This window comes from Phaethon aethereus, assembly GCF_964289735.1.
Source record: "Phaethon aethereus genome assembly, chromosome: 19".
NCBI lineage: Eukaryota > Metazoa > Chordata > Aves > Phaethontiformes > Phaethontidae > Phaethon > Phaethon aethereus.
Window position 1 is genome coordinate 12,115,420 of NC_138595.1, and position 16,080 is coordinate 12,131,499.

Below are 16,080 nucleotides of genomic sequence, written 5' to 3' on the forward strand. Positions count from 1 at the left end.
TCAGCGGCACGGCAAGAATCACAACACCCATAGCCAGCTGCTTCTGCTCGTGCGTGGGGAGCCGGCTTTGAGCAATTTCCTCCTGCTTGGTTTCTTGCTGTAAATGTGCTGACCTACCTTAAGGTGTTAGTTTAAGGTAATTAGCTCAGCTTTCCCTGGGCAAGTCGTGAAAATAATTCATCTGACTTCACTGAAAAGAAACAGGAAGCATTTCAATAAGAAAAGGAGTGCGGTAAAGCAAAACAGGAAGGGGTGAGAGACTGCTCTGCCCCATCCACACCTTGCTTGCACTGCTGTGCAAGCCGCATGGTTTTTGCTTTCTCCAACACAACTGCAGCTTGTTGCAAACCCTGTAGTACCTGACACGGTGCAGGAGCGGTGGGAGATGGCTGTAGGATGTGGGATGTTGGCCCAAGCACTTGCGTGAGCTTCCTAGAGGTGGGGTGCAGTGGAGTAAGGGAGAACCTTTCTTCTGTTGGAAGGAAACCAGGGACTGTAATGGGGAATTCAAGCCCTTTAGGACAGAAAGGAGGAAGTGAAAGCTTTGCTGAAGAGAAGGTAGGGGGTTTTCCTGGCACTGCCTGCCCTCCCTGTCCCCAGGCACCACGCCGCCCTCTCTGACATGGGGTTTTGGTACTTGCAGGGCAACAGTTTCTGCCAGATGGACTTGTCAGATACTATGTTAAGAGAAATCATTTGATATACATACAACAGCTATACAAATAGCTGCAAACTATGCAAATATTGTTTTTTTTTCCCTGAGTGAAACTTTGGGGTGGTGACAGCTTAAGACCTGTGCAAGCCCTGGCAGAACTGACTTGCTGGGCTCCTGGGCTGGCCCAGGTCTCCCAACAGCAGGAAATACTTGGATGGCTGAGGCTCGTGGAGGGTGGGCTGGAGGCAGGACCAGGCAGCTGCCTGCCTGGAGAAGAGGCCCTGAGGAGCTGGAGTTAATCTGGCAGCAGTTGCCTTCGGTGCTTGGTACACAGGTCCCGTGGAGTCAGGGCCCAGGGTGCAGCTTCTGCACGTGGGTGAGATGCTCGGGAAGACCTGGGGAGGAAAGGTTTGCACAGAGGATGCCATGTTCCTGATCAGGCAGGAGAGAGAGTGCCCTCTCGCCAAATTACCAGGCTTTGTGCACACAAAAACAGCTGGACAGGGATAGGGTTTGACTGCCCAGAGAGTTGGGATGAGCAGGGGGGTGTGAGCTGCCCCTTGGTCCAGCTCTGTGGTGCTGGTACCCAGTGGGAGAGCTGGACCCGTGGGTGGGGACATGTGCTGCGAGCGGCACCCCAGGGTGCTGCAGCCGGGCAGCCTCCGCTCCTGCCTGGGGCCTCTGCCCAGAGCCTGTGCCCAGCCTGTCCCTGTCTGCTCTGTCCTGCCTTGCGGCACCCCGCTGTCCCCAGCCTTGCTCTCCTCTCCCTGGCAGAGAGCGTATGAAGCTGAACTGCTTCTCCTGCTGAACATCTCCCAGTCCTCCCTCAGCCACGCTGGCCCTTGCTGGGCTCTCTCTTGCCTCTCCCTTTGCCTGTATCTTCCACCCATTCGTGCTGAAGCCCTCTTTCCTGCTGCCTAGACACCAACAAAAGTTCCATTTCTCTTCCTGGTTTGGCCACCTCCATCCTTGCTCCCATGCTCATCTTTCCTGCCATCCTTCCCTCCTCTTCTCTGCTGCCTTCTCCTGTCTTTCCACCTTCACCCTGTTTTTCTCTCCTCTCCCCACTGCCCTGCCTGCAGGCCCATGTGCTGACTATACCCACTGGCCTCATCTGCTGAGCACCTTCTCCTTCCCACCTCTTCTCTGACCCACTTCTTCATCCAGCCCTTCCTCTTTCCTCCCATTTTCCCATAGGTCTGTCCTGCTCCTCTGTCTGCTTGTCTGTCCTTTGGGTCTAGGCTGCGTTTCTTGACAGTGCTGCCTGCCCAATGGCTGTTGGGGTGATGGAGTGGTGGTTAACAAACACCAGCACATGTGGCTTCCTCCCTTGCTGCTCTCTCTGGTGCAGGTAACTGCTCCGGTGCCTCTGAAGGGCTCCAGCCTGGAGCTGTGCAAAAAAGCGTTTGCCCGCCAGCGTGCCAAGGACCTGACAGAGCAAGCCAGCGCTCTCCTGGCAAAAGACAAGCAAATTGAAGCTCTGCAGCAGGAGTGCCGGGAGCTGCAGGCTAAACTCATCGCAGGGAAGGTGAGACACTTTCTGGGACATCACTCAGTGGCTGGGGACAAGCAGTGCAACAACAGTGATGGGCTCCAGGAAGCGGTGTGAGGGCAATTCGTCCCAAGCAGACTGAAAACAGAGGGCATTTGATGTCTGTGTTAGATGGGGGACATTGGGTGCGTGTGTGGCAGAGACGGTGTCCGGATCCCTCTGGAACAATCTGTCAGGGGAGACCCTGGTTGTCCTTCCATGAATTCATGGGTCTGAGCTGCCATTTTCAGCAGTGACTAAAACTGTCCTCCTGGAAAACCCCGAGAAGCCACAGATAGAGGATGACCTTTCACAGTGCTGAGCTTCAAGCAAGATTTAGAAGCAGGACCTCCTTTAAAAGTGTTTCTTTAAAAAGTAAATCAGCTAAGCCGGTTCCCAAGAACCAGTCTAAATCCCATGTCTTGAGCGGCAGCTTTCTGAGCGCCCACAGCTGCCGCGAGACTGGTGATAACTAGGTGCGTCCTTGTATGACTATGACTAAGGGTACAAATCATTAGACGTGGGTGGGTGTTCATGAAACCATCTACAATGCTGATGCCTGCATCTGGGCTGGTGACCTACGTTCCCCTCAACACCAACACAGAACGTGCCGATATAAATGATGGGATAAAAGGGATAATTCAGCTCATCCTGAGGCAGATGTCTAAAACTGGTCAGATGCGTTGCTCCCTCAGAGTACTGATTCTCTGTGATGACTCTGAAAGGAGCCTCTGCAGACATCTGAAGCCAGGTGAAACGATTCCCACTCAAGGTGCTAAAGCAACCTGTTCTGGGCTTATCAGATATGTCTTTTGTTCACGAGCTGGATGTTTTCAGTTTAGGCCAGTTAATAAACTCTCATGAGAAGCTCAGTAACGCTAGGCCTCGCACTGGGTTCCCCATTTTGCTAATGCAGATGTGATCAAGTGCAACCCTATGTTCCTGCGCCCAGCGGAGCTGAATGAATACTTACATTTCTACCTACCCTACTTACATGATATTTAGGTGACAAATACTTCCTTGCTGAAAACAGCTTTATTTTTGTCCCTGAGCTCCCCATATGTTCATTTTAACTACAGGTTTGAAGGTAGATTCTCAGTCTTTCTTTAATGTAGATCTCACCAGGACAAGAACGATTGGGTGTTTGCTGTTTGTACAGGCTGCCCCACTGATCCCTTCTGGTATTAAACCACAGGAGAAAGTTATCCAGGTCTGACAGTGTCACCAAGAAGAAATTCGCTTCCTGTCCCCTTGATTTCTCACTGGAGACCCCCACAGAAAGACCCTTTCCAAAGAACTCTGATTTTCCTAGCAGATTCAGGGCGACCTGAATCTCCCAGGGATAGGAGAGTGACAAATTGTAGAGGAATGTGACAAAGGCAGGTGAGCAAGATTCATTACTGTCCAAGGAAATACATGAATGCAATCCACAGGGCTGATGAATTCAGCTGCTGCCTTGCGAGGGCATGGATGACCACCCTGGCTCAGCAGGTGAGACCGTCTGCTTGTGTAACTGCCGAGGCACCAGTAACAGGGGACACCGATATACGAGCAGGGAATCTGCAGAGAAGGGAGCAAGTGAGGAAATCATTCTATCTGATACTGTTTTTCCCATTTCTCTTTCAAGCAAGCCGCTCATTAAATTTTAATTTCCAGCTAGTTAAAATTCAGAATTCACCTAATCTGTCTGCAGCATGCAAAATGCATTATGCCAATGAAGGGGTTTATATGCAGAGATATGATGTGCATGCTCAGAGTTTGTAACCAAATCAATTTTAATCTAGGGTATTTAAATCAGCACAAATTTTTCAGTAGCTGTGAAATGGATCTACTCAGTTCCTTTCCAGTGTCAGGACGGGGATCCTGCATGCCAGGCTGCAAAAGGATTGGCCTTGCTTTGCAAAGTCAGAGCTCTTAGGATATGACAAAATGATTTCCTGAAATCATACTCTGGTGATGGGATTCCAACAAAACCCCAGCTCCAGCTAAAACCAGGCTGCAATTTCTTGCAGCAAGGATTCTTCGAAGCGGGGTTTGCAGGGAACAGCAAGGCAGCTGCAGGGGACTGTATAATAGAAACTGTGAGTGAAGGACTGAGCTTTTTTCTACTCCCTTGTTCCCCCAGGCTTCGGAGGCTGCCTATTGGGAATAGCTGCCTTTTTTTGGTGGGGGAAGGGAGATTTTACACAGAGCGCCAATTTTCTTTAAAGAACTACTACCTACCCTAATAGCCTGAACATGGGTCTGGCACTGAGGAGTCCCAGCTGCTCACTTCTTGAATCTGTAATCAGTTCCCATTAATGCTGCCTCAGTTTCCCCCTTGTAGTGTGAGAATAACCATGGTTTTCTACATAATTTGTATTTATCAAGCACACACTATTTTTAGGGCTAATAAGTGAATGGGGAAGCAGATTACATTTGTCCTGGATACCAGTTATGCATTGAATTCACTGGCTTAGGAGCTTTCCAGGGGAATGAGCAATGTCTCCTCCAGCAGCGTATTTGTAAAGACAGGTTTTCCTAACCAGCTTTTGTACGTATGTATGGGCATGCAGGTACGTGTTTCTTCACCTTCCTGAAATCTGAAAATCTCTGAAGCATTAAACAAGATGGTGACACATTCTCACTGTTTTTGTGAGATTAAAATTACACCGGTTTCCTTCAAAAGCTGCTGGTTTTGAGTCCAGAGCAATGGGAGTGACCACTTGTGCTAAAGATAGGGGCCCATCCACACACACTGTCTGTGAAGAGGTTGGAAATCAAGAATGTTTGATAAACATCCTGAGCGAGAACTGAACAAGTCCCAGATGTTCTTCATTCTTTGCAGCATTTAAAGCCCTAACCACCGTGCATACGTAGGGCTGCAGTGAACGCCAGCACCCACACCAAGGAGGTAAACAGCAGAGAGTCTCGCTTGGCAGGGAAATGAAATTGTATTATCCTGATACGCTCTCTGCTGGCAAGCGCTGAGAAAGCACACGCCTTGAAAAGCCCCTTTGCTTTGCGCTGGAATAGCTGCAGAAGCATTACAGGCTAGTTTTTATCTACGGGAGAAATAACATATTCACATAAGGGATGCAAAGTGATGCAAAACGCTTTTGAGGCTCAGGAATCTGTGTGTGCCGTATTACCTGGTTTTCACCAGGGTCTCTTCAGTAAGGCTTTTGGAATTTGCATGTTAAATTGCCACCCCGACGCGTTCCACCTTTCAGAGCTTGTCAGCGACATGATGTTGTGTTTGCGTTTCTCACAGGATGACCCTCGCTGCCTGAACGTCATCGAGTTCGATCGCCTGTTGCGGGAATCTCAGAGAGAGGTGTTACGGCTACAGAGGCAGATAGCGCTGAAGAATTTCAAGGAGTGTCTACGTTCCTCTAAAATCAGTTCAGGCAGCGCTTTGCGAAGCGCTGCCACGCGCTTGGGACTGCCCGCACCAACTCCAAATACCTGCATCAAAGGTTCACCTCTAGCCAAGGAGGCCCACGTGGGAGACACAGCACTAGGAGGGGAAGCACACACGGAGGTGAGAGAAGCGGGTCAGCGATCTAAAAGTTTTGCTGTTTAATTACTCAGTTAATTACTGTTCTTAGGAAACTTTCTTCGAGTACGTGAGCATCTGCTGTGGACAGGTGCTGGTTTCTAAACTGACTGATTCAAGTGCCAGGTCTCACCGGGTGAGGGGAACATGGACGCTGCTGGCAGTCCGCTCCAGCGTGGGGACGCAGACACACGCCAGGGGCTCGGTCCTGCCCATCTTCTCCAGCATGGGTCTCCCACACTGCGTTTTCCAGCCTGGGAAACCAGGCAACACTTCTTTTTGCCCTCATTTGCTGAAAACAAACATTTTTGGTGTTTGCAGAGGTTCGGACATTGGCTCGCGGCAGGTGTGTGATGGGCACCCACGGCCGCGGTGGCAGGGACAGGCCGCTGCTCCATGACCCCCACCCCCTGCCAGGGACGGGCCCGTCCCTCGCGCCCCACCGGCGCAATGGCTCCAGCCAGGGCGAGCCCCCGAGGCGGGCCGGGCCTCACGCCCGGCCGCGCTGGGCAGCAGGGCAGCGGCCTTGCTGCCTCCCGGGCCCCGGCCCCGCGGTCTAGGCCCGGCCCGGCCCGGCCGCGGCCGCCCCCCCGGCCGCAGTGGTACGGCCCGGCAAATCCGGGCCGCCTCAGGGCGCCGCCTCCCCGCTGGCGGGCCGCGCAGCCGGCAGGTAAGGCCGCGCCCTCCCGCGGCGCCCCTCGCCGGGCCGGGCCGGGCCGGGCGGGGGGCGGCTGCGACGCCGCCTGCGCCGGAGGCCGGGGCGGGCGGGCCCGAGGCACCGGCGGGGAGTGCCTCTTCCGCGGCGGGGCCGAGCGCTCCTGGGCCGCTGGGACAGGCCCGCTGGGCCCTCCGCTGCCTGTGGGGTCGGGCGACGGGGCTTTTCCTTGGCGCTCGGGCGCCAAATCCTCCCCAGAGGAGGTCGAAGCTGCGGTGAGAGGGCCGGGGCCGGCCGAGGCGCTTAGCCCACCGTGGGGGCTGAGGTCTGGGCCGGTCCTGGTGGGCTCACCGGCCTCGGCAGCCGGGGCTGAGGGGCCGGCTGAGGCCTGCAGGGCAGCCTCGGGCCGGGCTGGCAGGCGGTGGGTGCGTCGGGCCGGGCCTCGGGCACCAGATGCGCCCCGGTGCCCCCCAGCTCCAGCGGTCTGCGGGGTTCTTGAGCCGGGGGTGGCCTGTGGGGTCCGCTGGCTCCTGGTGGGCTTGTCTTGTGTGGGTTCACCCGATATCTTTTGGAAGTTTTCCGCACCCGCAGCGTCCCATGGCATAATTTCACATCTGTAGGCTGCGTGAGCTTCTCATCTTCCCTCTGAACTCCCACCATCTGTGCTCATTTATTGCTCCCCAGCTCTTCCAGCAGATGTATTGAATATTCATTCCTTGTTCGTCTTTTCCAAGTCACTTGTGAGTTTATAGGCCCCTCTCCTTCAGCTGCTTGGTGTTTTTTTTTGTTTCTTTTTAGCCTCTTCCATTATTCAGTATTGTCTCTTTCCCTTGTACGTTTTCTCTGTCGTTTTGTGTGGGGGAAGCAGCGCTGCATGCAGTATCCTAGATGCTGTGTCACTGATTTATATGGTAGCATAATGAAGTTTTTTCCCCTTTCGTATTGATCTCTTTGCCTTTTTGTCTAAGCCCTGGGTTCTATCAAAACATCATTTATCTGACCGTCCTTTCTAATCTCTCAGTGTCATGAGGCTCTCTTCACCATTTGTCTCTTTGCTACATCAATACTTGGAGAGCATGGTTCCTGCTGCTTTTTTAGCCCTGTCATTTTTACTAGATACTTGCCTGACAGAAAGCCTTCCCCCTCATCCCATGGTGGGTCAGTGTCTGCAGAAGTCTTTCAAGGCACTGGGGCTGAATGTGTTCAGAGCACACAGGCAGATTGTACCTACTGTATTTGCCTCACCCACTTGCTTGCTGACAGCTTAGAAAAACTCTTTATAGATTTGTGAGTGTGGGGGTTTTTTTCCCAATAGGTGTTTGGGTTTTTTTTTTTAAGTATCTGCCTAATCTTTGTTGCAATTTCTATCAGTTTGCCTGGAATGGGTATCAAATGCACTGGTCCATGTTTCCACTGATCTCCGCTGGAATACTCTTAAAAGTTGACATTTGCTACCTTCCAGGTATTTAGTATTAAGATGATGTTGGAGAAGTGACACATTGCACGTCTTGATTCAGTTACTGCTAAGTGAGAGATTCAGTTCATGCCGAGAGGGTTTTTGAACCCTTGGGTGAATATTATCTAGTCTTGATGATTTGTTACTGTTTATTTTGTTGGCTCCCACAGTTCTTCTTAAAGACAGTTCAGTCTGAGAGAGATCATCAGCTCTGTTCTTCGTAGTTTGAGATTGCTGCCCTGGTGACCCCTCACCCCCCAAATTCCTCCATAATGACAAAGGGATGCACAGGCTTCTTGTTTTTTCCCTTCTGCTCTGCCCTTCTCTTCCTCAAACGGCCCTTCCATACCCTGCTTTTCAGCTGGCCCTTGCAGATTCTGTCAGACAGGAACATGTGTTATGGTCTTTCTCATGGATGATCTTTATTTCTCTGATTCAGGGGAGTCTGTCCTCATTGCCGAAAGATTTTTCTGGCTGATAAATAGCAACAAGACTAAGACTGGCAGCAGTAGTGAAGGGGAGCTGTTGCCAGTCTCTTAGCCAAAACCTGTAGTACAGAACACCCTGGGCTCAACGGGTTGTATTTGTGTGGGTGCAGTGGTGCCATTTGATCCTGACCGAGGATCAAGTCAGCTCTTGGGGCAGTTAACTGTAATTAAAAGAAGTTACTTTGCTCTTCTGTCCTGCTCCCCAGCACAGTGCATCAGGGCAGTATTCCCCAGCTTTCAAAGAATGTCCTCAGAGTATAAAAAGCAAGCTTCTCCTCTAAGTGTCTTGGAAAATCCCATTTCTCTGTTCTCCTTCTGATTTATCTACTTCTTTATTTAGGGTTTTGGGGTCATGCTTATCTCTGTAATGACAAATCATAATTTAGCAGGGATTTTTTTCAGTGGCAGTGCTGACTTAAACAGCTTCTTGTTCACCAGTGCTTGTTCCCACTGCCCCTTCAGTTGTGTCAGTGCAACTCATGTTGAGCAGTGGGATGTGATGGATCTGAGTTAAAAACAACCTAGCAAAACCAGCCTTCCTCCCCCCTTGTCCTGAAGCCTGCATCAGTTTTCTGGTCCAGCTCTGCCTGACACTGTGCAGAGCTACTCTGGCACAGCTGAGGGAATGGTCAGTGGTTAGGCGGAAAATGCTGTAGTGATTCTTTTGGGGCAGCATTGCGATGATGCTTTCTGGGTGCCAAGGGCAGAGCTTTCTAGAAAGCCTACAGCATTTTTAATTTAGTCTGTTGCATGCTTTAAACTTTCTGTCCATTTGCCAGAGTATGGATACTTCTGTGCCTGTTGTATTTTCGGCTTTAGCTGGTACAGCCTGGGGATGCTGATCAGTTGTACAGCCCCGTCCTGCTCTCTCAGCAGGGTCTCTGCCAGCGTCAGTGCACAGTGGTTTTTAACCGTATGGTTGAACGGATTCCTTTGCACCTGGCTCATTCATTGAACATCTTCCAGTCTCTGCTGTGAACGAGGTGGCACAGCTCCAGGTCACAGCTCTCTTTGTGATGTGTGCCAGTCTCGTTTATCAGTTGTTTAATATGGTGATGAGTCTGGGTTCTGTGTAAAACTAACAGTATATGTGCATGTGGCTGGGGGCATGTCTTTGTTCCTGGGTGGAAACTAGGTCCATGTGGGCAAATTTGTAATTTTGTAATTTTTGTAAGTTGTCTGTAATTAGGAGTGTTTAGCTTTTTGCTGGGAAATGATCACAGACAAGCAAATTTGTCTTGCATGTCTATGTGCAAGAGAGCGTGACTTGTGAAGTATAGTGCATGATACTTGTGCAGTGAGTGTCTAACCTTAGCTGGCATCCACTAGCATTCCTTGGGATCTAATTTCATTAAAATTGACTAAAATCCAACATTTTCAGTTTGTGAGGAAGCATAATTTTGGAGGGGAGGTGTGAAATACAGATTTGAAACTTAGTATGTGCCACGTGATTTAAAAAAAACCAGTCTCAGAAACATGGATATTCCAGAGCTAAATACTGGTTTCACAGCATGTCTGAAAGCTCCCAAGGGCTCAGGCTCGTAAGGTACTGTGGCTTGGGTGGAGGATCTCAAGATTTCCAGCTGCCAATTGGTTCTTGGACTGCCAGATGCCCACGTGAACCTTATTCCATGGGTGATAGGGAATCCCTGAGCCACACTGCAGGATGGTGGTTTCCTTGTAGCAGAAGAAGTGAAAACCTTGATAACCTGGGCTTGAGTGTAGTCTCTTACGGTTTTCTGGCTTTCAGCAGTGGAGCCGTGAATATAGACATAGTTAAAACCAGGGTTTCAAGCCTGAACTAGGTAAAAGAAATGCTGTTTTAGGTATAGTTCTTAGACATTGTCCTAATGGCTGACTGTAAAGGCAGCTCAGACTTAGTAACATAGACCCCTCAGCTCTGTAGGTATTCCAAGTGAAATGAGAAATTCCACTTCTGGTGGGAGGTCAACCGAAGGTTAAGGGCTGAGATGGAGTCACAAAATCCTGCTGCTTGCTCACTGTAAAAGTTGGCTTTGGTGATCCTAAATATCTCCTGTCCCTAAAATCTATTTATAAAAAATAACTTTAAATGCAACATTTAAAGTAAAACATTACCAAAGCCCTCTTTTCTTCTGTTTACCTCAGGCCTTGCCCTGCTGTCAGGGATTACTCTAGGCAGACAATGCCAAGTCAAATAACAGTTGAGAGTGAAAATTCAGAGGATTAAAGGTGCATTTGTCTGTAGCCCATATTTTAATAGGCATATTTTTAAGGGCTCCTCCCTTTTAAGGGAGTTTGTTAGAAACTTGTGTACAAATGTGTAAAGTGTCTCCTTTCATCTGGTTTGGTGGTGGCACATAAGCCATAGCACAGCTGCTGCCATTTCAATCCTTCTCAGCAACAAGCTGAGGTGGGATGCTCCATTTCTTGATATTTTTTGTCTGTTCTTCCTTGCTTTTAGATTCAGAGATCTTCACTGATTTCTACTTTCTGCTGTTTATGAGGGACACAAGTTCTCCTTTCTGACCATCTTCCATCTTACTTTTTATTGGCCATGAAAGGTGTTGCTGATGCCTCTCATTGAAACCTTAGAGGAGGCACGAATGGGAGCTCAGATCTGAGAGCTTTCTGGAGCCCGCTGTTGCATGTGGGTGGTTTAGTCAAGCTGTATTGATTGGTGCTGGGCTCCAGAAGACTTCCAGCACAGGTCACTGGTGGCTGAGAGGTCCCTGGCATGGTGTCCACCTTTCTCCATGTCCAGTCGTGCAGTTCAGAGATCAGGGGTTTTCATGTGGAGTGTTGCTCCCAGGCGGCACTGCCAGGAGAGCCTCTTCTCCCTTGCTGTGTTCTGTGGTCCCAGCTGTCCCTGAGCTCTCTGGCATCTCGCTTGCTTTCCAGGTGGAACCACTGAGACCTGCCTCTGAAGGACATGAAAATTTCCCTCCGCAAAATGCGGTAACAGACCAAGAGAGCAGCCAACAGATAGAACAGCTGGTAAGTTGTGACCCTGGTTTTGGGTAAAGGACTGCTATACTTTTTCTTGGAGTTTTCACCCATGGAATCCAGGCAGAGATTTTGGGGACTGAAGTCTTTTTAGGTGCAACTGCTGTGCAAAAGTGGGAAGCTTGGGGAATCCGTGGGAAAAACATACGCCGTCTGCATGGAGAGTGTTGCTGGGTGGCAGCTCCAGGCTGGTGGGGGAATATGTCACACTAAAGTGAGAGGGAAACACACCAATGGATTCTGTGCTGTGTTTGGTTTAGTCTTATTTGAAGTGGGAACAGATGACTGACCTGGGACAGATGTTACATGAGGAATATGTCCCTTGTGAATTATTGCAGCAAACTAGGGCAGTTCACAGTGAGGTTTAGCAGTTCTTACCTATCAGGGGAACCAGAAGTGGTAGCAAATAACTACAGATAAAGGTGCATAACCAGAGGATGTCTGCACTCAGCTAGATGTCATTTGGATTAGAACAGGAACTAAGCTAGCATAGCTAATATTTCAAGCTGAATATTTTGCACAGCTCTGTTTTTTTTTGTCCCCTGCATCCTGTCCTCCATCCTATTCTATACAAATAGGAACAACCTGTGCAAATGGGAAAGAGAGAACTGTTTCCAGAAGATGAAAGGCTTGGGCAAGAGAGGAATAGAAAGTTTCAAGTGAAACTTGACAAGTTTTTTGGTTTTACTACCTTTTAAAAAGAAAATCTCCCTTGGTTTCTGTATTGCTTATGTTTGTCACAAAGAGATTTTCTGAAGAAAATAAAAATAGCTAATGCAGCATTGGGTCTGAGAAGCTGGGTTTGACTTTTTTATGCGTTATGAATGTGGACTTGCTGATCTACTTATGCTTGTTTCATGCAGGAATTTGAACTCAAGAAAAAGCGCAAAAAATGTGAAAACCTTGAGCATGAAGTGAGGAAAAAGCATAAAAGATGCAAAGAACTGGTAAATGTTCTTATTGCCTACTGTTGTGAGCATAATGGTAGAAGAGGAGCTAAGTTGTTGCATGCGTCACTTGGATTCTCTTCAGTTTATGTTAGTAACGAATCACCGGTCTTTCTCTTAATTTGAGCAGCGTCACAAATTTTGGCCTCCAGCTCTTGAGGCTGGAATTGTTTATTTAGTCTTTCAGCTAGCTGTGGGTTGAAAAATAGCTACATAAGTCACGAGATGAAACTCCATGTGGAGTGTCGTGGTTTAAACCCAGCTGGCCACTAAGCACCACACAGTTGCTCGCTCCCCCCTGGTGGGATGGAGGAGAGAATCGGAAGAGTAAAGGTGAGAAAACTTGTGGGTTGACATAAAGGCAGTTTAATAGGTAAAGCAAAAGCTGTGCGTGCAAGCAAAGCAGAATAAGGAATTCATTCATTACTTCGCATCAGCAGGCAGGTGTTCAGCCATCTTCCAGGGAATCAGGGCTCCATCACCTGTAACTTGGGCAGAGAAATGCCCTAACTCTGAGCATCCCCCACTTCCTTCTTCCCTCAGCTTTATATGCTGAGCATGACACCATATGGTGTGGGATATCCCTTTGGTCAGGTGGGGTCAGCTGTCCCAGCCGTGTCCCCTCCCAACTTCTTGTGCACCCCCAGGCTCCTCGCTGGTGGAGTGGTATGAGGAGCAGAAAAGGCCTTGACTCTGTTTAAGCACTGTGCAGCGATAACAGAAACACCCCTGTGTTATTAACACTGTTTTTGGCACAAATTCAAAACATGTCACAATGTTTTGTTATAACATCCATACCAGTTACTATGAAGAAAATTAACTCTATCCCAGCCAAAACTAGCACAAGGAGATACTGTTTTTATATGCACTCCAGACAAGTATCAAGAGATTTCTGCATCTTGAGATGGTAATTGCACAAACCCACTGTCATTTTCTTGTGCTTCTTATTTGTTGAATGAAATCTTGCCTCTGTTTAATTTCATGGAGGTTTTGCATCTGGATTTGCATCTGGATTTCTCCCTTCTGTTTCTACTTTGCTGAGCAGCACTGGTGGCATTAGGGACTATGACAAGATACAGTTTCAGACAAGGGTGCTTACCATCCGTTTTATGTCTTCCTCAAATCTCAGTTCAGGTCAGTTCTAATGCATAGCTCGGGCTCATGTGCAGTTCATAGTGCTTGGCTCAGCCTCATTGCCTGGGTTAGAATGTGATGTTTGAGGAGTAAGTTGGTCATTTCATGTTGTTAGTATCTTTTCAAGGTCAAGAAGGGACCAACTCACCTCAAAGTACTGAGGCTGAGACTCTGCGCGCATAGGGAATTAGCTCTTGGGATAGCCAGAAAATATTTGATGAGCCATGAAACACTGGCAGAGAGAAATGTATGGGTTGTCTGACTGTGTGGAGTCCTGTGTGATTATGGAACTATTAAATAGCAATAATGCTGTGCAAAGTTGCTGCAGATGGACTGGATCTGACAAATTCAGTCAGTGTCTCTCCATACGTCCGTGGTGTTCCGCCTGCTCAGAGACAATATTCTTTAAGGCAGAGTGATAGCTGGCTCATGTTGCTTGCTTAACTCCAGACTGAATCCTGGTTTCAGGCTGGAGTCAGCCATGCAGTCTAGAAGTCTCTTTAGCATCATTCTTCCAAATAATTTTTCTTCCTTACCTGGAAGTTGTCAAGAAGACTCTGATCTTGAACCAACAGTAAAACTTGATGAATTGTTGTAGGTGAAGATGGAGTTCTGGACAGCAGAATGTAAATAATGTGACACTGTGAAGCAGACAAGGAAATGTCTTTCTCATTGTGGGCTGTGAGGCTATATAAATGGGAAAAGAAACTTCAGAGGTCATCTGGCACAGGGCTGGTATCTGCTTGAGCAGTGCTGCACACTGTTGCCTTCCACCGCTCAAGCAGCATCTCATCAACATCCTGCACCATCAGTCAACAGGAACAGTGGAGCTGCTCTGCAGAATAATTTGGGGGAGTTAGTCTGAGGGCCTTGGTGTAGTAACACACTCTATTTCCGGACAGGAGATCCAGCTGCAGGAGGTACAAAGTGAAAATGCACGACTGGCCGAAGAGAACTTGCAGCTGAACGAGAAGGCTGGATGGGCAGGACAGGTAAAAAGCAGCATCTTTGTTTGCCAGATGAAGCATTAGTTGCTCTAAAATTTTGCTTAGAAGAACTTGCTATTATGCTAGGTTTTCAGGGTACCAGCTGAGTAATGGTCATGTGCCCATCTGTGTACCTCTGTGTCCTGCGTACCCCATGATAACTGCAAGCAGATCAGTTAACTGCCCTATTTTTATTACAGAGTTTCCCAAGACTTGAGTGAGGTGCTTTGTCCTTACTTAAGTTCATACTTGGTTTACCTGTGGTAGTTGTTGATGAGTTCATAACCAAAGATGGACAGTGGTTGGTGGGGAGCAGTGTGCACTGGTTGGAGTGGTAGCAGAGCAGAACCCATCACTGCAAGCAATTCAAGCATATGATGGTTTGAAAGTCCTCAGTCACCTCTGGCATTTTCTGTCATCCTCAAAGAGGGGTTTTAGTGGCTGATGATTGGGGAGAGCAGAAAGCCACCCCTGCAATTCAGAGCTGCCCTTGCCTGATGGAAACCAAAAAGCTTCAGATCTTGGGACAAAGGCAGGATACTTGCATTGTTCAGTTTGCAGAGCAGATTTCAGGGGAGGGTGGCTGCACTTTGGGGGGTTGTATTCTAGGAACGTGCTGTTGCGTGTGAGAATGGTGGAAGAGCTGGTACTGCAATGAAGATCCTCCATGGGTTTCTGTTCCAGCTCCTTCTCTGCACAAACGTAATTCATGAGAGTTAGAAACCATTTGTCTGTCCCGCAGGCCAATCTTCAGAGTCATCATGTTGCCACCATGCATAAAGATTCCCACATATTTAGTAACTTTGTTCTAAGTGGAAGTGTTTGCCTTTGATAATCTGCAATCTACAACCAAAATATGTTGCCTGAACTTCCTGTAGTAAGTGGAGGAGGTAAACATGATTTCAGTAGGCTACCATATCTTTCTGTGCTGTTCTCTGTGTTTAATCCTAGATGGTAGGATTTAAAAAAAGCTTTCAGACCTTTCAGCTTTTTTTGGTATCTCTTCAGTATGTATGTAGCCTCTTCATATCTCAGTCCCTTCCTCCCGGCAAAAGGGGAGTGGAGATGAGTCTAGCGGGAGAAGCGGTATGTGCAAAATAAAGTGTTCATCACATTGAGGACTGAACACAAATGCATCTATATTTGTTTTGAGTGGAAGCCAGAGGGAGAGGAGGGTCATGATTTTGGTATCGTTACAAGTAGAAAGCAGGTCTGCAAAACAACCGATGAAGAATCAGAAATAGTTTTCAGTTATTTATACAAGGAATACCTATGGGTACTTGTGCTAATTGAAAAACCTTTCTCTTCAGGTTGAATCTGAGAATGCTGACCTGAAACTGCAGGTTGTTTTGGTTACTAAGGAACGGGATTCAGTAATTCAGACGAATCAAGGACTCCAAACCAAACTGGAGAATCTAGAGCAGGTGCTGAAGGTCAGTAGGATCCATGTGACTTGGAAGGGCTGTCTAGACACTTAGCGTTGCTTTTGGATGGCACATGCTGTCTCTGTGGTTTTTTGTCTATTCTTTTGTCTCTGTGCTTCTGTTGGGAATTCTACTTCTGCGGGATCCTGGAACGTGGCCTTCCAAAGTGGGCAGAGGTGCTTTAGAAAGGCTACTGCAGTGATTTGGGTGGGAGGGGAAATAAGGTGGACATCACTGATTTAAGGATTTTCTTTGACTGTGTTGCTCTGGCTTGTGGTAAG

General features: G+C 48.4%; 1 protein-coding gene across 1 annotated transcript in view; it reads left to right on the top strand.

Annotated features, from left to right (window-relative positions):
• Positions 1-16,080, top strand: part of TSPOAP1 (TSPO associated protein 1) — a gene marked incomplete at its 3' end in the record, with an annotated part of 71,406 nt that overhangs the window by 14,702 nt on the left and 40,624 nt on the right. The window contains exons 4-9 of the mRNA XM_082008665.1: positions 2,007-2,183; positions 5,440-5,709; positions 11,204-11,299; positions 12,172-12,255; positions 14,292-14,381; positions 15,686-15,808. Coding sequence (XP_081864791.1) covers positions 2,007-2,183; positions 5,440-5,709; positions 11,204-11,299; positions 12,172-12,255; positions 14,292-14,381; positions 15,686-15,808 — 840 coding nt within the window. The remainder of the gene's footprint in view (positions 1-2,006; positions 2,184-5,439; positions 5,710-11,203; positions 11,300-12,171; positions 12,256-14,291; positions 14,382-15,685; positions 15,809-16,080) is intronic.